Raw genomic sequence first — 22,984 nt, forward strand, 5'->3', positions numbered from 1 at the left:
CTCACGAGTAGTGTTGAGCGAACACGGACTGTATTATTCGTGTTCGTACCGAATAATTGGATTTTTTGTACCCGAACACGGACACGGACACTTTACTGTATGTTCGGGTAAAAATCCGTGTTCGGTCGTTTTATTTCCGGGTTTTGCATGCTTTGGCGCTCTTTTCATGGCGGGCTTTCAACAGCCAATCAACAATCGTTTAACTGGTGTGCCTTAAGCCATCCCAGCCATGCCTGCAAATGTCTTAGTAGCTGTGATTGGCCGTCTGAAGCATGTGACCAAGTCTTTATAAGTTCGAGGCAGCCGCAGCGGCGTCATTATGCTGCTTATATCAGGGACAGAGCACACATCAACGTGCTGGCTGCTGATTAGGGAAAGATAGGCAGGAAAAAACCATTTGTGTCCGGATAGAATTGAGGGACAGGTCGGAGTGTTTAGGCAGGGCGAGTTGTAGGCATTTTAGGGATAGAGTCTGCTGAATTATAGGGTCAGTGTCTTCTACAAACTACAATCGATATTGCTGTGTGGGGGGTGGGGTCTGCACTCAATCCTGATCTACGATCTCTTCTCAATCCTGTTAGGGACAGAGTCTGCTGAATTTTAGGGAAACTGTGTTCTACAAACTACAATCGATATTGCTGTGTGGTGTGGGATTGGAGATAGGCAGGTGTCAGTGATCCACATCCATTTTTCTGTGTGTGAGCTGCAGTGAACACAATCTTTTTGGGCTGCAGTGAACACAATCTTTTTGGGCTGCAGTGAACACAATCTTTTTGGGCTGCAGTGAACACAATCTTTTTGGGCTGCAGTGAACACAATCTTTTTGGGCTGCAGTGAACACAATCTTTTTGGGCTGCAGTGAACACAATCCTTTTTGGGGTGCAGTGAACAAAATCTTTTTGGGGTGCAGTGAACACAATCCTTTTTGGTGTGCAGTGAACACAATCTTTGTGGGGTGCAGTGAACAAAATCCTTTGTGGGGTGCAGTGAACACAATCTTTTTGGGGTGCAGTGAACAAAATCCTTTTTGGGGTGCAGTGAACAACATCCTTTTTGGGGTGCAGTGAACACAATCTTTTTGGGGTGCAGTGAACAAAATCCTTTGTGGGGTGCAGTGAACACAATCTTTTTGGGGTGCAGTGAACACAATCTTTTTGGGGTGGAGTGAACAACATCCTTTTTGGGGTGCAGTGAACAAAATCCTTTTTGGGGTGCAGTGAACAAAATCATTTTTGGGGTGCAGTGAACACAATCTTTTTGGGGTGCAGTGAACACAATCTTTGTGGGGTGCAGTGAACACAATCTTTTTGGGGTGGAGTGAACAACATCCTTTTTGGGGTGGAGTGAACAACATCCTTTTTGGGGTGCAGTGAACAACATCCTTTTTGGGGTGCAGTGAACACAATCTTTTTGGGGTGCAGTGAACACAATCTTTGTGGGGTACAGTGAACAGAATCTTTGTGGGGTGCAGTGAACACAATCTTTGGGGGGTACAGTGAACACAATCTTTTTGGGGTGCAGTGAACACAATCTTTGTGGGGTGCAGTGAACACAATCTTTTTGGGGTGGAGTGAACAAAATCATTTTTGGGGTGCAGTGAACAACATCCTTTTTGGGGTGCAGTGATCAAAATCCTTTTTGGGGTGCAGTGAACACAATCTTTTTGGGGTGCAGTGAACAAAATCCTTTGTGGGGTGCAGTGAACAGAATCTTTGTGGGGTGCAGTGAACACAATCTTTGGGGGGGTACAGTGAACACAATCTTTTTGGGGTGCAGTGAACACAATCTTTGTGGGGTACAGTGAACAGAATCTTTGTGGGGTGCAGTGAACACAATCTTTGGGGGGTACAGTGAACACAATCTTTGGGGGGTACAGTGAACACAATCTTTTTGGGGTGCAGTGAACACAATCTTTGGGGGGTACAGTGAACACAATCTTTTTGGGGTGCAGTGAACACAATCTTTGTGGGGTGCAGTGAACACAATCTTTGGGGGGGTACAGTGAACACAATCTTTTTGGGGTGCAGTGAACAACATCCTTTTAGGGTGCAGTGAACACAATCTTTGTGGGGTGCAGTGAACAACATCCTTTTAGGGTGCAGTGAACACAATCTTTGTGGGGTACAGTGAACAGAATCTTTGTGGGGTGCAGTGAACACAATCTTTGGGGGGTACAGTGAACACAATCTTTGTGAGGTGCAGTGAACACAATCTTTGTGGGGTGCAGTGAACACAATCATTGTGGGGTGCAGTGAACTCAATCTTTGTGGGGTACAGTGAACACAATCTCATACTTCTGAAGATTTGAGGGTGCTGCCTGTTCCATACTCCCCCTACTCCTCATCTAGCCTTTTAGGGGTACAAACAATAGTAATTGGGGCCTAGTGTGGTTGTGTACGTGTGATATACATACACTTTTTTTGGATCATATTTTCTATTCCGCTATTTAATCAAAAACCTTTGGGGATCAGTTAAATTGGGGGATAGTCTGTGTTGGTACGTGTGAGAGAGATCCACCTTTCCAAGTTGTTGGGGTTCATCTCATACTTCTGAAGGTTTGAGGGTGCTGCCTGTTCCATACCCCCCCTACTCCTCATCTAGCCTTTTAGGGGTACAAACAATAGTAATTGGGGCCTAGTGTGGTTGTGTACGTGTGATATACATACACTTTTTTTGGATCATATTTTCTATTCCGCTATTTAATCAAAAACCTTTGGGGATCAGTTAAATTGGGGGATAGTCTGTGTTGGTACGTGTGAGAGAGATCCACCTTTCCAAGTTTTTGGGGTTCATCTCATACTTCTGAAGATTTGAGGGTGCTGCCTGTTCCATACCCCCCCTACTCCTCATCTAGCCTTTTAGGGGTACAAACAATAGTAATTGGGGCCTAGTGTGGTTGTGTACGTGTGATATACATACACTTTTTTTGGATCATATTTTCTATTCCGCTATTTAATCAAAAACCTTTGGGGATCAGTTAAATTGGGGGATAGTCTGTGTTGGTACGTGTGAGAGAGATCCACCTTTCCAAGTTGTTGGGGTTCATCTCATACTTCTGAAGGTTTGAGGGTGCTGCCTGTTCCATACTCCCCCTACTCCTAGCCTTTTAGGGGTACAAACAATAGTAATTGGGGCCTAGTGTGGTTGTGTACGTGTGATATACATACACTTTTTTTGGATCATATTTTCTATTCCGCTATTTAATCAAAAACCTTTGGGGATCAGTTAAATTGGGGGATAGTCTGTGTTGGTACGTGTGAGAGAGATCCACCTTTCCAAGTTGTTGGGGTTCATCTCATACTTCTGAAGGTTTGAGGGTGCTGCCTGTTCCATACCCCCCCTACTCCTCATCTAGCCTTTTAGGGGTACAAACAATAGTAATTGGGGCCTAGTGTGGTTGTGTACGTGTGATATACATACACTTTTTTTGGATCATATTTTCTATTCCGCTATTTAATCAAAAACCTTTGGGGATCAGTTAAATTGGGGGATAGTCTGTGTTGGTACGTGTGAGAGAGATCCACCTTTCCAAGTTGTTGGGGTTCATCTCATACTTCTGAAGGTTTGAGGGTGCTGCCTGTTCCATACCCCCCCTACTCCTCATCTAGCCTTTTAGGGGTACAAACAATAGTAATTGGGGCCTAGTGTGGTTGTGTACGTGTGATATACATACACTTTTTTTGGATCATATTTTCTATTCCGCTATTTAATCAAAAACCTTTGGGGATCAGTTAAATTGGGGGATAGTCTGTGTTGGTACGTGTGAGAGAGATCCACCTTTCCAAGTTGTTGCTGCTGGCATTCCCATCTGACAGCGGGGCCACAGTGGAAGCACAAGGCAGAGGAGGAGGAGGAGGAGGTCGCCAACGCAACCAGGGCACCGCCAGCACCTCAGAAGGCAGGGTTAGCATGGCCGAAATGTGGAAAAGCTTTGTCAGCACGCCACAACAAACAGCAGCACCAGCAGCTCAGATGGAACGTCTTAGCAGGAGGCAGCATTTTACCAACATGGTGGAGCAGTATGTGTGCACACGCCTACATGTAGTGAATGACGGGTCTGCCCCCTTCAACTTCTGGGTCTCCAAATTGGGCACATGGCCTGAGCTTGCCCTTTACGCCTTGGAGGTGCTGGCGTGCCCTGCAGCCAGTGTATTATCTGAACGGGTATTTAGCACGGCTGGGGGCGTTATAACAGACAAGCGCAGCCGCCTGTCCAGAGACAATGTGGACAAGCTCACGTTCATTAAAATGAACCAGGCATGGATCCCACGGGACTTTTCCGTACCTTATGCAGAATAGCAATGGATACCGACCTTACCCACCCATTGTTCCATTTTTGCTCTTTCTCACTCTTTTGGGGTGTACCCTCATTTAAAATTTTTGAAAAGAAGCAGTGTTGGCTACCTCGTCCTCCTCCTCAGGGCCAGATTAATGTAGGGGCAATTGGAGCTGCAGCTCCAGGCCCCTACCTTTTATATAGGCCCCGGGTTGGCCATATTCACTGTTACCGCTCTTCTGTCACTTGTAAACACAGAAGTCTGGCTTCTATGCTCGCTTCCCCAGGCAGCACCCTCAGAACCTCCCCACACAGCATGAAGGCCGGACAAGGAGGGACAGTTGGCGATGCATGGATGTGTTTATGGGCTTCAGAGACAGCATCCCATGTTGAATTAGGCATGCATGGCTGCACCCTTCCTCCTCTGGGTGCATGGCAAGGCACGGCCCTTAAGGCCCTTCAAAATCCTCAGCACCAAGCCCATGATGCTGTTAATCCGGCCCTGGTCCTCCTCCACCGCCGCTTCCACCTACACCGCCCATAGGTGTGCGCAGCCTATTGCATTAAGGTGTGCACCCCAAAGTTGAAATACACATGCATGTGTTTGCCAGCAGGGAGAGTAATGTATCGGGGCCATGTACCTGTAGGCAAGGAGAAATAGAGCAGAGCAGGTCCCAGGGAGATCTTTCCCATCTCCTCACTGGCAATGCTATGTGCCCTAGGTGATTAGGGTGTGCCCAGGCACACCCAGCACACCCTGTGCGCACGCCTATGTCACCGCCACATCCACCACCACCTCAACCTCCCTCCTACTCCATATGGGCCTCGTCCTTCAGAGATGAAGAAGAACATTGTTTTATTTTTCTGTTTTTTTTTGTTGTTTTAAGTTATTTCCCTATCCACATTTGTTTGCAGAGCACTTGCCATGCTCTTAATTACGTTTTGCTGCCATTTGCAGCACTCTAGCCCTTTCCTTTGGTGTTTTAGAGCCATTTTAGTGCCTTAAAGTTCGGGTCCCCATTGACTTCAATGGGGTTCGGTGTCCGGGAAAAGTTCGGTAAAAGTCCGGGACACGGACCCGGACTTTTTTTTAAAGTTCGGCCGAACCCGTCGAACACGGACATCTAGGTGTCCGCTCAACCCTACTCACGAGTGTCAATACCCTGTGTCATCCATCCATCTTGCAGAGAATTCCCAAAAATGTCTGCTATCACACCACAACCTAACCACACCTCATCTATCAAGCATTCTAGAAGGTTTTTCAGCACTTCATAAGCTCATCATAAATGTTATAGGCACAGTAATAAGCATTGCTTCATCCTTCATTATCAACACACATGTGAACGAGCTTTAAGTACAGACACGTGACGGAGGGGAGGTGCTGTCAGAGCTTATCGTATTGAACAGGCTGGGGCAATTCTGCTGCATTTGTGAAGTTCTTCTTCAATAAAGCTAACAAAATAGGAGTAGATGTGGACTGCAGAACTGCAGTTTTGTTTGTAAAAATGGACCCGGCATTAAAATGTGGGCAGCTGCTATTCTACTCTTCCTGATGTATATTGAATACCAGGAAAAATAAGTAAAAGCAAACTGGATTTGTATACTACAATCACCCAATCCCAAATAAAAAATTCACTGGAATAGAAATAATTCATTTATTGAAAAAAGAAAAAACTCAGAAAATCACAAAACACATATCAAAACCTTTTCGCCTGAATCTCATTGCTGGACAACTACCCGATCTCCATCAATGGATGAGTATACAACTTCAATCATTCCGTATTATTTATTTTGGATATGAGGACTACTTCTATGAAATTTGCTGCTACTTTCTTCTCTGTGGTGTGCGAGGGAGGTATATCTACATAGATCTAGTGACTTATATATGCTCGGTCTGTCTTCAAGTGGTTTTTGAATGAACCTCCTCTGGACCACATACACATACCGGTAGCAGCCCCATTTAGCTCTCTTTTGCATCTATGGATGATCGCCACATGCTGTTTTGTTTGTTCCAGCGCACCTAAAGTGCTTTATCCCAATGATGTGGATTGAATCCTTGTTTGAATATCCATCAGGAGATTAAATCCATTTTTGAGATTTCGAATCTTTCACCTTTCACCAGTATATGTGCTTTATTTATCAAGAGTTATTATACTGCACACTCCAAACCAGCCTCTCATCCCTTTGTTACTACATGGTCATATATATATATATATATATACACACACACACACATACGTACACACACACATACGTACGTACACACACACACATATATATATATATATATATATATATAAACACACACACACACACTATATATATATATATATATATATATATATATATATATATATATATATATATACACATACACACATACATATATATACACACACATATACAGTATATACACACACACACACACACATATATATATATATATATATATATACACACACACACACACACACTATATATATATATATATATATATATATTGTGAGGGATTAGCTCGGTAGCGGGTGTGGATAACCCCTTTTGGGGGGGTTCGTCACACAGGGAGATAGCCGAGGAGTGGTTGAAAACAACAGTTTATGGTTTATTCGTCCAATTTCTTCAAAACAGTGCATGCAGCAAAAACATCAAAATAAAACAAAACACAAAATAAATCCTGGCCACTGTGGGCGTCTACCTTCTCACACACCGGAACCTATCTAAGGAGTCTTCCCAACCTACTCTTTGGGCAGACCCTGCTGGTTCTACAGCAGACACTCAAATGTCCATTTGTGTTTTCTTTACACAGAAAAAAATTCAACACCTCACCTTTAGAAGTCTCTCATCTGACTGCTCTCCCCAGCTTACACAGCCTCAGGAGACAGCAATCAATAGACTCCCTTTGGACAAGTTATAGAGATCCTAATTGCCTCATTCTGAACAGCTGAAAGTGTTCTCAACTTCCGTACACCTTCCTGCCTACCTCTGCAGCCGACACCTGATAGCAATTAGTGAATTGTCTAAACCAAGCAGAAATATATCTCCCGTCAGTGACAACACCCATAGATTTTCCTGACTTCCTGTCACATACCCCCCCCTCTTGTTTCAACCCTAGGGTTGGGACACAGGTTGACAGGCACGCATGTGCACGGGACAAACCATCTGCATTCCCCATTTGAACACCGGGGCGATGCGTTACCACAAAACTAAACTCCTGAAGGGCCAGAAACCACCTATTTATTCTCCTATTGGTCTCCTTGTTCTGTGCCATCCACTTCAATGGGGCGTGATCCGTCACCAGTTCAAACTGTCTACCCAGGAGGTAGTATCGGAGAGAATCCAAGGCCCATTTCACCGCCAAACACTCTTTCTCAATGGTGGCATAATTCTCTTCATGGGCCTTCAACTTTCGGCTGAGGTACATAACAGGGTGTTCTTCCCCATTGATAATCTGGGACAGTACAGCTCCTAAACCCACATTTGATGCATCTGTCTGGACCACAAAGTCTCGTGAAAAATCAGGCGACTTTAAAACTGGCTGGCTACATAAGGCCTGTTTTAAAGCCTGAAAAGCTGTTTCTGCCTCGGGAGTCCATTTGATCATGACAGACTCCTTCCCTTTGGTCAGATTGGTCAGGGAAGCAGCCTGTGAGGCAAAATGGGGAATAAAACGGCGATAATAACCTGCAATCCCCAAAAATGCACGAACCTGTTTCTTGCTGGTGGGACGTGGCCAATCCTTAATAGCTTCAACTTTGTTTATTTGGGGCTTGATTAGACCTCTACCAATGGTATACCCCAGATACTTCGCCTCTTCTAGCCCAATGGTACATTTTTTTGGATTGGCTGTAAACCCAGCTTTCCAGATGGAATCCAACACAGCCTGAACTTTTGGTAAGTGTGAGTCCCAATCCTCACTGTGAATGACCACGTCATCGAGGTATGCAGCAGCATAGGCTAGATGAGGCCGAAGGGTCTTATCCATGGTGCGTTGGAATGTGGCAGGAGCATTCTGTAACCCAAAAGGCATCCTCCGATATTGGAAAGATCCGTCTGGAGTTACAAATGCTGTTTTTTCCCTGGCCGACCCCGAGAGAGGAATTTGCCAATAACCCTTGGTAAGGTCTAACGTGGTCATGTACCGGGCAGTGCCTAGGCGATCAATTAGTTCATCTATGCGGGGCATAGGATAGGTGTCAAACTTAGTGATTTTATTCAGGCGGCGAAAATCATTACAAAACCGCCAACTTCCATCTGGTTTGGGCACTAAGACAATGGGACTGGACCAATCACTATTTGACTCTTCTATCACCCCCAACTCAAGCATTTTTTTTACTTCCTGGCGAATGGCATCTCGCCGGGCTTCTGGAATTCTATAAGGCTTTAACTTGACCTTATCCCCTGGGGTGGTGATAATGTCATGTTTAACTCCCGAGACCCAACCTGGCAGGTCTGAAAACTTCTCCCTATTACGGAGCACAAATTCTTTAACCTCCTGTTTCTGAAGTTTGGACAGAGTCTCTGCTATCCCAACTTCAGGGACAGCCAGGTGAACTGGAGCAGAAACTCGGGTAGTCTCAGCGACCAAGGACTCTCTATCCTTCCATGGTTTTAACAAGTTCACGTGATAGAGCTGCTCAGGTTTTCGTCTTCCTGGTTGGCTAATTTTATAATTCACCATCCCTATTTTCTCCAATACTTCATAGGGCCCCTGCCATTTGGCTAGGAATTTACTTTCGACCGTGGGGACCAACACCAACACCCTATCACCAGGTGCAAAAGAACGGACCTGGGCCCCACGATTGTAAATCCTTTGTTGAGCCAACTGGGCTTGGGCTAAATGTGCCTTCACAATCGGCATCACTTGGGCAATTCTATCTTGCATTTGAGCAACATGCTCAATCACACTTCGATGAGGGGAACTCTCACTCTCCCATGTTTCCCTGGCAATGTCAAGTAGGCCCCGGGGGTGCCTCCCATACAGCAACTCAAACGGAGAGAACCCTGTGGATGATTGGGGAACCTCTCTTATGGCAAACATCAGATAAGGGAGCAGATAATCCCAATTCTTTCCGTCTTTATCCACCACCTTCCTCAACATTTGTTTTAACGTTTTATTAAACCTCTCCACTAACCCATCTGTTTGAGGGTGATATACTGAGGTACGTAACTGGGTCACTTTCAGGAGTTTACAAAGTTCTCTTGTCACCCTGGACATAAACGGGGTGCCCTGGTCAGTTAGGATTTCCTTAGGTAGACCCACCCGGGTGACAACTTGAAATAACTCCTTGGCTATGGTTTTAGCAGAGGTATTTCGGAGAGGAATCGCTTCTGGGTAACGGGTGGCATAATCCATTATCACCAAGATGTGCTGGTGCCCTCTTGTGGACTTCAGTAAGGGCCCAACCAAATCCATGGCGATCCTCTCAAAAGGAACCTCGATAATGGGCAGGGGTACCAAAGGACTACGGAAATGGGGCATGGGTGCATTAATCTGACACACTGGACAGGAAGAGCAGTACAATTCCACTTCCTTAGTGATCCCAGGCCAATAAAACCTCTGGGTGATTCTCTCCCGGGTTTTTTCTGCTCCCAAATGTCCCCCAAGAATGTGCCCATGGGCCAGTTCCAAAACCATCTTGCGGTACGGTTTAGGCACTACCAGTTGCTCAACAGTGTCCTCTATCCTCTGTGACACTCGATATAAGAGGTCCCTCTCAATAATGAAGTAAGGGAGGGCAATCCTCTCGTCTGGGTTAACTAGCTCCCCATCTATCTTCACTACATTCTCCCGGGCTCTTAGCAATGTGGGGTCCCTCAATTGCTCAGTGATAAAATTTTCTCGGTGCACTTTAAGGTCATCCAACCCTAACGGCCGCTGTTCCTCTTCTGAGGTAGCAGGCTCCTCCCTAGGGACTGGTGTTTCCCCGGCTAAGACTGAGCACGGAAACTCAGGATAATCCTCACAGTTAGAGGATTCTGGAGTAGATGGTTCAGGCTCAGAAGAACCACCTACTGGGGAATCTGGGCAATCCCAGAGTTCCCAGAATTTTGGGAAATCCCTTCCCACAATGGCGTCATGTGGCAGTTTGGGAACTAAACCCACTTGGTGACACAAGTTACCGAGGGAGGTTTCAAAGGAAACTGTAGTCACCGGATATTCTCGAGTGTCCCCATGTACACAAACTACCGCCATTTTCCTAGGATGTACGTTTTTTTTCACCACTAGATCACTTCTCACTAAGGTAACCAGGCTACCTGAATCCAACAATACCACAACATCTTTACCATCTAAACACATTCTATATAAAGGTTTCTCATTCCCCTTTACTGCAGTGTATGTGGTTGCAAAAAAGGACTGTCGTCTCTCTGTCAGAAAGTCACAATGCATGGGTTCATCATCCACTGGGCAAACCGCTGGGCAAACTGCTGCTACATGTCCCTCTTCCCGGCAACGGTAACAAATCAACCTTCCAGTCCTCTCCTGTGGGATGGGTCTTCCAGGTCGCTCTCGCCAAACATTAGTAGTAGTCCTACTAACACCTCGAGTTGCTCTTTGGATCCTCTCTCCACCCCCATCCCCTGACGCAGTCTTACTTATAGGTGGGGAGGGTCTGGTCTTGGGGTGAAAAGTCTGTGCATCTCTGGAAAAAGAGGTCAAATTCTCAGTTGTTAGGTACCTTTCGACCAGGTCTACTAATTTGTCTGCGGTTTCCGGACCACCATGGCTTACCCATTTCTGCAGGGTGTTAGGAAGAGACCTAAGAAATTTGTCCATGACTACTCGCTCCAAAATTTCTGGTCCGGACAGAATTTCTGGCTGCAGCCATTTCTTAGCCAAATGGATGAGGTCATACATCTGCGACCGGGGTGGTTTCTTCAGCTGATAACTCCAATTGTGGACCCGCTGAGCACGGACATCCAAGGTTACCCCAAAACGTGCCAATATTTCCACTTTTAATCGATCATAGTTTTTTGCATCTGCAAGTTCCAAGTCAAAATATGCCTTTTGGGCTTCTCCAGCTAATAGGGGGGCCACTAGTCCAGCCCACTGTTCTTTAGGCCAACTCTCTTTCTCCGCTGTTCTTTCAAACGTGGTCAGAAACATCTCAGGGTCCTCATCTGTAGTCATCTTTGGCAATAAGTGGTTTACCCGAAAAGTCGGTATGTTACTGGCCTGACTCCCAACCTCGGTCTGCTGTCTCTGAAGCTGTTTCACAATGGCCTCCATTTGCTGCTGGTGTCTCTGTTCCACGCCTTCAATGGCCTCTCGGTGAGCTTGTTGTTGAGCTGCAAAGCTCCGCTGAAAATCCGCATTTGCCTGCTGTTGAGCTGCATTTGCCTGCTGTTGGGCTGCATTCGATATAATCAGTTGTTTCAGTATTTCCTCCATTTTTTTGGGTTTACTTTAACTGCCCGCGGCACTCCACCATATGTGAGGGATTAGCTCGGTAGCGGGTGTGGATAACCCCTTTTGGGGGGGTTCGTCACACAGGGAGATAGCCGAGGAGTGGTTGAAAACAACAGTTTATGGTTTATTCGTCCAATTTCTTCAAAACAGTGCATGCAGCAAAAACATCAAAATAAAACAAAACACAAAATAAATCCTGGCCACTGTGGGCGTCTACCTTCTCACACACCGGAACCTATCTAAGGAGTCTTCCCAACCTACTCTTTGGGCAGACCCTGCTGGTTCTACAGCAGACACTCAAATGTCCATTTGTGTTTTCTTTACACAGAAAAAAATTCAACACCTCACCTTTAGAAGTCTCTCATCTGACTGCTCTCCCCAGCTTACACAGCCTCAGGAGACAGCAATCAATAGACTCCCTTTGGACAAGTTATAGAGATCCTAATTGCCTCATTCTGAACAGCTGAAAGTGTTCTCAACTTCCGTACACCTTCCTGCCTACCTCTGCAGCCGACACCTGATAGCAATTAGTGAATTGTCTAAACCAAGCAGAAATATATCTCCCGTCAGTGACAACACCCATAGATTTTCCTGACTTCCTGTCACAATATATATATATATATATACACATACACACATACATATATACATATATATATATATATATATATATATATATACACACACATATACAGTATATATACATACATACATATATATATATACACACACATTATTTTGATATTTCCTTGACTTTTTCACACATAATCTATATGATATAGGAATAGGGGGGGAATGATGATGTTTGATTGATTTTATCCATGTGTGTCCTGTATGTGTTGGTTTGTCTTGTGGTTGGGTGTGTTTTTTTTTTCACCATGCCAGAATATTTTGATATGTGTTTTGTGATTTTTATGAGTTATTTCTTTTTTCAATAAATTAATTATTTATATTCCAGTGAATTTTTTATTTGGATTGGGTGGTTGTAGTATACAAATCCAGTTTGCTTTTACTTAGTTGTCCTCATTACTATGTACTGGTTTACTCCCCCCTTTCCTCCTCTTTTGTCTTACTTTAGACACTTGATATGCCTAACTCTTAATTATGATATAAGAACATCCTTGAGTGCCCATCATTTAGTTTTTCTATATTGAATACCTACTGGTGGTTCCTCCCACTAAATGGTACAACAATACAGAACATATGCATTAGATGGCGGGACAAACCACTGCATGCAGCAGGGGAAGCAGGTATTCAACCCACCCAGACAGAATAAATAATTACAATGGCCGCAAGGACCGTTCACACCAAAATTTCTGCATTTTTCAGTTGCGTTTCTACATGCACATTTTTAGATGCATTCCGGGGGGGGGGGTTTACCCTTTTTTTTTCTCCTTCATCTCAATTCAGGACATGTGCGTTCCAGTGTGTTTTTGATGCGTCTTGCTGCATTGCATACAGAAAAAAACACAGCATGTTCTGCTTTTGTTGACAGCACTGGAACGCACAGCAGTGGTGTGAACTAGGGCCATTGGAATACATAGAAAACACTGTGCACGCGTTTTTGATACAGGCTAAAGAGGAAGCAAACTCAAAGGCATAATTTGTACCTGTAGGTAAGCCTATAATAAACTCAACCAAAAAGGATCCCAAAAAATATTCGGCCCTCAATCAATAGATCCTGCCACAGGACCTCGGCAAGCGAGGTCAGGGTGCTATACCTCTAATAATAACAATAATTCAATGCAAGCCAGCAATATACAATAAAAATAATAATAATAAAATGGTCAAATATCACAAAACATGACAAAATTGACATTCGGCCCATGTAAGTAAAAGTCATCCCATGTGAGTGAAAATGACAATTAAAGGACAAACATGTCCAACAGTTAATAAGATGCAGTCCATATAAAATAATGAGAACAGCCGTCCTCCACACCACGTGTACAGATATCACCGCTCTCAGTGGTAATGCACTTATCAGAAAACTGGTAAAAAACGCTTATCAGCTTAATTAAATCCAGGGTACAAATACACGGATGTCCGGTGCAGTAGCAGGCTCAATAGTATTCCATATGAGGGATAAATGTTGAAAAAACCACAGCGTAATATTGCTAAAAACTAAGGTTTTATTAAAGTATAAAAGAATCCACTCACATTAATCAAATGAAGATAGCACATTGAAACAAATGACACTGAATTCGGGTGATGGAGAGCCGTCCGTCTCCAATACACAGCTAGCGCGTCTTCTCGGGGATCCACGTCACTTCCGGCTAGACGTATGACGCTAGTAAACAAACGTCGTTGCCCGACATGTTTTGTCATTCCGACTTAGTTTCGTCCCATGACTAAGTCGTAATGACGAAACATGTCGGGACATAGGCTGCACGGCAACAACGTTTGTTTACTAGCGTCATACGTCTAGCCGGAAGTGACGTGGATCACAGGAAAGACGCGCTAGCTGTGGATTGGAGACCGGCGTGCGGACGGCTCTCCATCACCCGAATTCAGTGGCATTTGTTTCAATGTGCTATCTTCATTTTATTAATGTGAGTGGATTCTTTTATACTTTAATAAAACCTTAGTTTTTAGCAATATTACGCTGTGGTTTTTTCAACATTTATCCCTCATATGGAATACTATTGAGCCTGCTACTGCACCGGACATCTGTATATTTGTACCCTGGATTTAATTAAGCTGATAAGCATTTTTTACCAGTTTTAAGTACATTACCACCGGGAGCGGTGATATCTGTACACGTGGTGTGGAGGACGGCTATTCTCATTATTTTATATGGACTGAATCTTATGAACTGTTTGTCCTTTAACCGCTTGCCGACCGCCGCACAACTATTTACTGCAGCAGTCAGCCCCCTACAGGCAAAACAACGTAGGTCTACGTCGCTCGCCTACGAGCCTCTAGGGGGCGCTCATTCACTAACATCCCCGCGCGAGTGACTGGCGGCTCCGATGTCCGCCGGTCACTCGCGATCTCCCGCTGGAGAGGGAGAAAGGCAGGCGGCTAATGTAAACAAAGCCGCCTGTAATTCTCCCTGGTGTGACTGCAGAGATCATACGACGATCCTGCTATGTAGGATCGTATGTCTCTGTGGTTACATCACAAGCCATGCGCCCCCCCCCCCCCCCACAGTTAGAATCACGCCCCTAGGGATACATTTAACCCGCTTATCACCAATAAAGTTAACCCCTTCCCTGCCAGTGTTATTTTTACAGTAACAGTGCATATATATAGAACGGATTACTGTAGTAACGTCACTGGTACCCCCAAAAGTGTCAAAAATGTCAGTCAAGGGTCCAATCTGTCCGCCGCAATGTCACAGTCCCGCAAAAAAAAAATTGCAGATCGCCGCCATTAGTAGTAAAAAAAAAAAACAATAAAAATGACATAAATCTTTCCCATAGTTAGTAAACGCAATAACTTTTGCGCATGCCAATCAAAATACGCTTATTGCTATTTTTTTTACCAAAAATATGTAGCATAAAAAAAATTGGCCTAAAATGTTAAAAAAAAATCGATTTTTACATTTTTTGGGGAATTTCATATAAAAAAATTAGAAAAATATAATTTTTTCAAAATTGTCGCTCTTTTTTTGTTTATAGCGCAAAAATAAAAAATCGCGCAGGTGATCAAATACCACCAAAATACCACCTGTTTGTGGGGAAAAAAGGAGATGCCAATTGCATTTGGGTACAGCGCCGCACGACCGCGCAATTGTCTGTTACAGTCACGCAGTGCCGAATCGCAAAATACGTCCTGGTCTTTGAGCAGGGAAATCCTCCGGGGCTTAAGTGGTTAATTGTCATTTTCACTCACATGGGATGACTTTTACTTACATGCGCCGCATGTCATTTTGTCATGTTTTGTGATATTTGACCTTTTTTTTTTTTAGGCCTATCATAAGGCTTACCTATAGGTACTATAAATATCTCCTAAACGTGTTCACATATATGCGATGCCGGAACCCTGCAAATCCACTGCGGGAACACATTCAAATCGCAGGCAGTTCACACTGCCAATATGCGAATCGCTGGGGGGGTGTCAATACAAAGTTAACGACACCCCTAGATCACATGTGATGCAGTGCGGTGTGATTTGATCCCATGCATTCTGAATAAGCTAAATGGCACTGACCCACATCAAAAGTAAAAACCGCACTGCAAACAAACTGCGTTTGGGGTGTCACTAACTGAACATTGAAACCCGCTGCAAATCGGAGATGCTGGGCGTTCTGAGTGCGGTGCAGGAAACACGCACAATTTGCGGGTTTCTGGCACTGCGTTCTGATCTGAACGGGCTCTTAAAGGGAAAGAATACGGGGAAAAGTGCATGTATTGCAGAGATGTGTTTATTCTTTGTTATTGCTCTGACATAAATTGTAACGAAGTTGCAAACTAGTAACCAACCAATACAAGCCCCATACACCTCACCTTTTTTAGCCGTGTTTTTCTCGCAGGCATTGTAAGGTGTCTTGGAGACAAGCTTCTGTGAAACGGTAACCATATTGGTTTTATTTATACCAGAGGTAGATGCTCTGTGTCCTTGTAGTAAAAAGGAAAAGAGAGGGCCGTTATCCTTCAGAAAATGCAGTCAGTCTACACAGGCTTGTAGAAACCTTCGTAAACTTTGTGTACTGGAACCATACTGCTTTACAAAACATGAAGAACCCCTCCACCCAAATCAGATAACCATTATGGATACAGTCTTCTAGAGCGGTGTTTCCCAACCTCATTCCTCAAGTACCCCCAACAGGTCACGTCACACATACCGAGCCATTGCCATTAATTCAAAGGCTAACTCCATCTTTTAGACCATATGTGTCAAACACAAGACCCACGGTCCGAATAAGGCCCTCCAGGCCATTTCATGTGACCCTCGCACCCAGGGGGAGGGGTGGCAGTGAGATGTGAACAGCCTATGTAAGAGAGCTGATTCCTGCACACTGTGCATAGCAAACCCCTGAACTCTGCGCTCTGTACGTAGCGCACCCCTGAACCCTGCGCTCTGTACGTAGCGCACCCCTGAACCCTGCGCTCTGTACGTAGCGCACCCCTGAACCCTGCGCTCTGTACGAAGCGCACCCCTGAACTCTGCGCTCTGTATGTAACGCACCCCTGAACTTTGCGCTCTGTACGTAGCGCAACCCTGAACTCTGCGCTCTGTACGTAGCGCAACCCTGAACTCTGCGCTCTGTACGTAGCGCAACCCTGAACTCTGCGCTCTGTACGTAGCGCAACCCTGAACTCTGCGCTCTGTACGTAGTGCAACCCTGAACTCTGCGCTCTGTATGTAGAGCACCCCTGAACTTTGCGCTCTGTACGTAGCGCAACCTTGAACTCTGTGCTCTGTACGTAGCGCAACCCTGAACTCTGCGCTCTGTGCGTAGCGCAACCCTGAACCCTGCGCTCTGTACGTAGCGCAACCCTGAACTCTGCGCTCTGTACGTAGCGCAACCCTGAACTCTGCGCTCTGTATGTAGCACACCCCTAAACTCTGCGCTCTGCACGTTGAGTTCCTGCACCTATTCTCTAAGAGAAGAAAAAAGCCCTGCATAAATGTATATAGTCTTACTGTACAAATGGCCCTTTGAGGACAACCATAACGCTGATGCTGCCCGCAATTAGATTGAGCTTGACACCCCTGTTTTAGACCATGTTACATGTTATACCCATATTTGGGGTGTAACATGTAACATGGTGCCCCCCCACGACAGCATGCAGGAGATCTTCTCCCCCCGGAGCAACCACAGTTGAGATCCATGAATGAATAGGCTGCAAGTCCCATCTGTCATCGAGGAGTATTCCTGAATGGAACACAAGCACAGTGATCTCCGCACTTGTAATCCATTGATACTTCCTCCAACTCTCTAACAGAAGGTCCAAATCTCGGTGCGGAGAGAGCTAGAGGAAGAGCCTGGCATTGTACCTGCTATCCACTGCATGGGTTGCAATGTTCTGCAGGTTCATTTACAAAAAAAAAGTAACAAAGTTACCTATTTTTTGTAAATGAGACTGCAAAGCATTGTAACCGCAATCAGTAGATAGCAGGTACAATGGCAGGCTCCCACAGATTATTCCTCTTGCTCTATATAGAACTATAGAGCGCCATATGTGCATGGAGCTTTTAAAGCACCTGTGCAACTTAAAGGAAATCCTGAAAACACGACCTGTTGGGGGTACTTGAGGTCTGAGGTTGGGAATCTAAACCAACAGACAGGATATTGTCACAAAATAGTATAATCATTACGCTAAAACTGCCCTCTAAAGGTGGCCGTATTACATATGACAATATGATTGTAGAATGTCTCTTTTGCATCAACAGATAATAAAATATGAAATGAATTGATTGTTCCATTAACTAAACATGCCAAGACCAAATGTAGCAGTGCCAGACTACATCTAGTAATTTCACAATGACTATGAGTAATTTACCCCCCAAAAAACGTTTACATTGTTTAACTAAAGACTAAACTGTTTTATTTTTTTTTCGATTAGGAAAGATTAGTAATGGGATAGAACACCTGTCAGGTCTGTGTCCCGGTTTCTGACCGTCCTGATTGTCAATGTTACTAGGAATGAGAGGGAAGGGTAAAGCCAAAATTGTGAGAAACCGAAAGAGAGGGGAAATCTTCCAATGGGGATGCTCGTTCCGGTGTCTAAAAGAGGATTTCCCTCATATTGGATATCATGGTTGATTCACTAAAGGCAAATAGACTGCACTTTGCAATTGCAGTTCCTCCATAGCTTAGTAAATGAGAGGAGACTCTGACTTCCATCATCTAATCATGTGCAAACAAAATGCCATACTTTAATTTTCATGCACATGATTAGGTATTCTTTATATATATATAGAGAGAGAGAGAGAGAGAGAGTAAATGAGAAAGAAAATGGAGAGAGGAAAAAAATAGCGAATGAATGTGTGTGTGAGAGAGAGAGAATGATTGAAAGAAGAAATGAAAGAGAGAGAAAGAAAATGAGAGAAAGAGAATGAATGAGAGAAAGAGAGCGAGAACGAGAGAGAATCAGAATATGAGAGACAGAGAGAGAGAGAATATGAGAGAGAGAGAGGGGATGAGAATGAGATAGAGAGAGATAGAATGAGAATGGGAATATGAGAGAGAGAATAAGAATATATGAGAGAGAGTGTGAGAGAGAGGGAATATGAGAGGGAATGAGGGAGACAATTAGTTAATGAATGTGAGAGAGAAAATTTGAGGGAGAGAGGGAGAGAGAGAGAATGAGAATGAGAGAGAGAATGAGAATGAGAGAGAGAAGGAGAGAGAGATTGAGCAAAAGAATGAGCAAGAGAGAGAGAATGAGAATGATAGAGAGGGAATGAAAATAAGAGAGAGAATGAGAATATGAGAGAGAGAAAAAGAAAGAGAGAGAGAAAAAGAAAGAGAGAATGAGATTATGAGAGAGAGAAAATTAGTGAATGAATGTGAGAGAGAGAGAGAAAATGAGAGGGAGAGAGAATGAGAGAGAGAGAATGAGAGAGAGAATGAGAGAGAGAATGAGAGAGAGAGAGAGAATGAATGAGAGAGAGAGAGAGAATGAGAGAGAGAGAGAGAATGAGAGAGAGAGAGAGAATGAGAGAGAGAGAGAGAATGAGAGAGAGAGAATGAGAGAGAGAATGAGAGAGAGAGAGAGAATGAGAGAGAGAGAGAGAATGAGAGAGAGAGAGAGAGAATGAGAGAGAGAGAGAGAGAATGAGAGAGAGAGAGAGAATGAGAGAGAGAGAGAGAATGAGAGAGAGAGAGAGAATGAGAGAGAGAGAATGAGAGAGAGAGAGAGAGAGAGAGAGAGAGAGAGAGAGAGAGAGAGAGAGAGAGAGAGAGAGAGAGAGAGAGAGAGAGAGAGAGAGAGAGAGAGAGAGAGAGAGAGAGAGAGAGAGAGAGAGAGAGAGAGAGAGAGAGAGAGAGAGAGAGAGAGAGAGAGAATGAGAGAGAGAGAGAATGAGAGAGAGAGAGAGAGAGAGAGAGAGAGAGAGAATGAGAGAGAGAATGAGAGAGAGAATGATAGACAGATAGATTGATATATTTAGTTTTATTTGGTACCCTCCAGACACAGATGATATAGATATACTGTATGGGAGCGGTTTCAGTTTTTTATGTAGTATCAGGGCAGGAGACCTGAATTTTCTCTGCCGCAGTTCAGTAACATTTACAGGTCTTGTCCTTTCCCAGCCTGTGACTGTACAGTGAAAGGAGAGGTAGCAGACTGATAACTCACCTCTCTGAATTCTCCTCCTATCAGAATGCTCCTTGCTCTGTAGCACAGCTGACTGGCTTCTTGTGCATCTCCTCTCTCTCCCAGTCTGAGCTCTGCTATACAGGGAATTCAAGAGCCTAATACCTTGTTAAAATCAGGTCCTAACACTGCATCTGGGCATTTCTTTGAAGCAGTGAATGTGACATTCACCAAATATTCCCAGATATCTTCTTGGAACATGGGTTTCCAATCACAGTGAATAATTTGCCTAGCACCTGTGAATGTTTGGTTTGTCACATTCACTGCTTTAAAAAAATGTCTCCTAATGGTGTTTTTAAAAGTACACTTAGAGGTCCAATTATAGAATTTGCTGTGCAAAAGTCTCAGTAGATAATACGTCACACAAAGTAACTGTATTTTATCGGTGTATATTGCCTGCAGTTCAGCTGTAAAAATACTACAGATCCATGTAAAGTGACAACTCACCAGCTGCATATTTGATGCCATGTTTTCCATCTGTATGGAAGTTGTGGCTATTGGCTGGGGGCTCCTGAACACTGACCCTCCGAACCACTGGGCTATTAGGAGTAAAACCTGTGAAGGATAACAATAAGGGTCACTGGAAGAGAACCAGGGCAATACTTCCCGAGCCACTGACAGCTTTTCTATAGTCCTCTCCTCTTCACATAACTACATTCTAAACCGTGTGACTATTCTTATACTGGAAAATGTGGAAACAATGAGGCATCCTGACTGGCAGGGGGATCACACTTACATTTTCCTGTGTCTTCCAAAATTTCAACATCGGAAATAACAGAAAAATCTTCATTCGGAGACTCCTGTTTAACAGCTGTGTATTCCCCGAATCGGTCTATGAACTTACCTAGAACAATAAAGAACAATGGATGATACATGAATATTGGAAAAGAGTAACAAAGATTCCTGTACAGAAAAATGAGAGAGACCGAGATATTTTGTGTTTCACAGCTATGAGTGCCTTCAGCTTCTATGTATGGACCATACCTGTATGTATGTATGTATGTATGTATGTATGTATGTATGGACCATACCTGTATGTATGTATGTATGGACCATACCTGTATGTATGTATGTATGTATGTATGTATGGACCATACCTGTATGTATGTATGTATGTATGGACCATACCTGTATGTATGTATGTATGTATGTATGTATGTATGTATGGACCATACCTGTATGTATGTATGTACCATACCTGTATGTATGTATGTATGTATGTATGTACCATACCTGTATGTATGTATGTATGTATGTATGTATGTACCATACCTGTATGTATGTATGTATGTACCATACCTGTATTTATGTATGTATGTATGTATGTATGGATCATACCTGTATGTATGTATGTATGTATGTATGGACCATACCTGTATGTATGTATGTATGTATGTACCATACCTGTATGTATGTATGTATGTACCATGCCTGTATGTATGTATGTATGTATGTACCATACCTGTATGTATGTATGTATGTATGTACCATACCTGTATGTATGTATGTATGGACCATACCTGTATGTATGTATGTATGTATGTATGGACCATACCTGTATGTATGTATGTATGTATGGACCATACCTGTATGTATGTATGTATGTATGTATGGACCATACCTGTATGTATGTATGTATGTATGTATGTATGTATGGACCATACCTGTATGTATGTATGTATGTATGGACCATACCTGTATGTATGTATGTATTACCTGTATGTATGTATGTATGGACCATACCTGTATGTATGTATGCATGTATGGATCATACCTGTATGTATGTATGTATGTATGGACCATACCTGTATGTATGTATGTATTACCTGTATGTATGTATGTATGTATGGATCATACCTGTATGTATGGACCATACCTGTATGTATGTATGTATTACCTGTATGTATGTATGTATGTATGGATCATACCTGTATGTATGGACCATACCTGTATGTATGTATGTATTACCTGTATGTATGTATGTATGTATGGATCATACCTGTATGTATGGACCATACCTGTATGTATGTATGTATTACCTGTATGTATGTATGTATGTATGTATGGACCATACCTGTGGACAGTGCCACCTTAAAGTTGCAGTAAACTCTGTTACACAACTTGTACCTACAGATAAGACCTATAATAAGACATACCTGTAGGTACTGTGAATATCTCAGCGCATGCGCGGGAGTGATGTCATGGCCACTCATGTAGCCAAAGGCCACGAGCCCAGAAGCAAGGCCGGGGGAAGATGTCAGCCCTCAGAGCGGTGACATTGCGGCGCTGGAGGGTTTCGTTCTTAGGTAAGTTTCTGATATTTTTTTTTTCTTTCAAAACTTTGGTCTTTTTTGGTTTATATTGCACAAAATAAAAAACGCAGTGGTGATCAAATATCAGCAAAAGAAAGCTCTATTTGTGGGAAAAAAATTAAATAAATTCAGTTTGGGTACATCGCTGCATGACCGGGCATTTACCAATTAAAAAAATCTTTTTAATAATTTTTCTTTAGAAAAAAGACATTACAAGACATAACATTCAAAATCACATATAAATATAATACTCCTAGATTGTACAGACTACAAAAACATTTTGGATAACCCTTAATATGCATATAGTTCCGTAAAACTCTCAAGTCGCCCAGAAAAAAAAAAAAAAATGAAAAAAGGAGGTGAAAACAATCTTTACTAATGTAGAAGGGGGAACCAGGGGGGCCCCGCCAACTGGAAATCTCCCGGTTCCACCCATCAAAAAATACCCATTTCCCTTCCCCCAAATCTCAAACCAGTGAACTCTCTACAAACAAAAACACTCCCCTTAATTCACCATTAAAAAACCCCAATACCTAAAAATTGTGATTTATTTATTTAATATTGATTAAGGGGTGGATCCCGAGATAGCTGCATACAGCCATCACCCGGGTTCCATCCTAATTACCGTGTTCCCTTCCTAAATATTCAAGCACAATTACACCACTCTATCCAAAAAAAAAAAGTAGTGCAGTGCCGAATAGAAAAAAATGGCCTGGCCATG

The 22,984-nt window shown here is 43.5% G+C and overlaps 1 protein-coding gene across 1 annotated transcript in view; it reads right to left on the reverse strand.

Annotated features, from left to right (window-relative positions):
• LOC309567832 (uncharacterized protein) overlaps nucleotides 1-22,984 on the reverse strand; it is a 92,263-nt gene that overhangs the window by 12,620 nt on the left and 56,659 nt on the right. Inside the window, exons 6-8 of the mRNA XM_082273318.1 lie at nucleotides 20,688-20,795; nucleotides 20,399-20,506; nucleotides 16,133-16,243 (exon numbers count right to left, since the gene is read on the reverse strand). Of these exons, the coding sequence (XP_082129444.1) occupies nucleotides 16,133-16,243; nucleotides 20,399-20,506; nucleotides 20,688-20,795 (327 nt within the window). The remainder of the gene's footprint in view (nucleotides 1-16,132; nucleotides 16,244-20,398; nucleotides 20,507-20,687; nucleotides 20,796-22,984) is intronic.

This window comes from Pelophylax lessonae (assembly GCF_965119305.1).
Source record: "Pelophylax lessonae genome assembly, chromosome: 12".
Classification (NCBI taxonomy): Eukaryota; Metazoa; Chordata; class Amphibia; order Anura; family Ranidae; genus Pelophylax; species Pelophylax lessonae.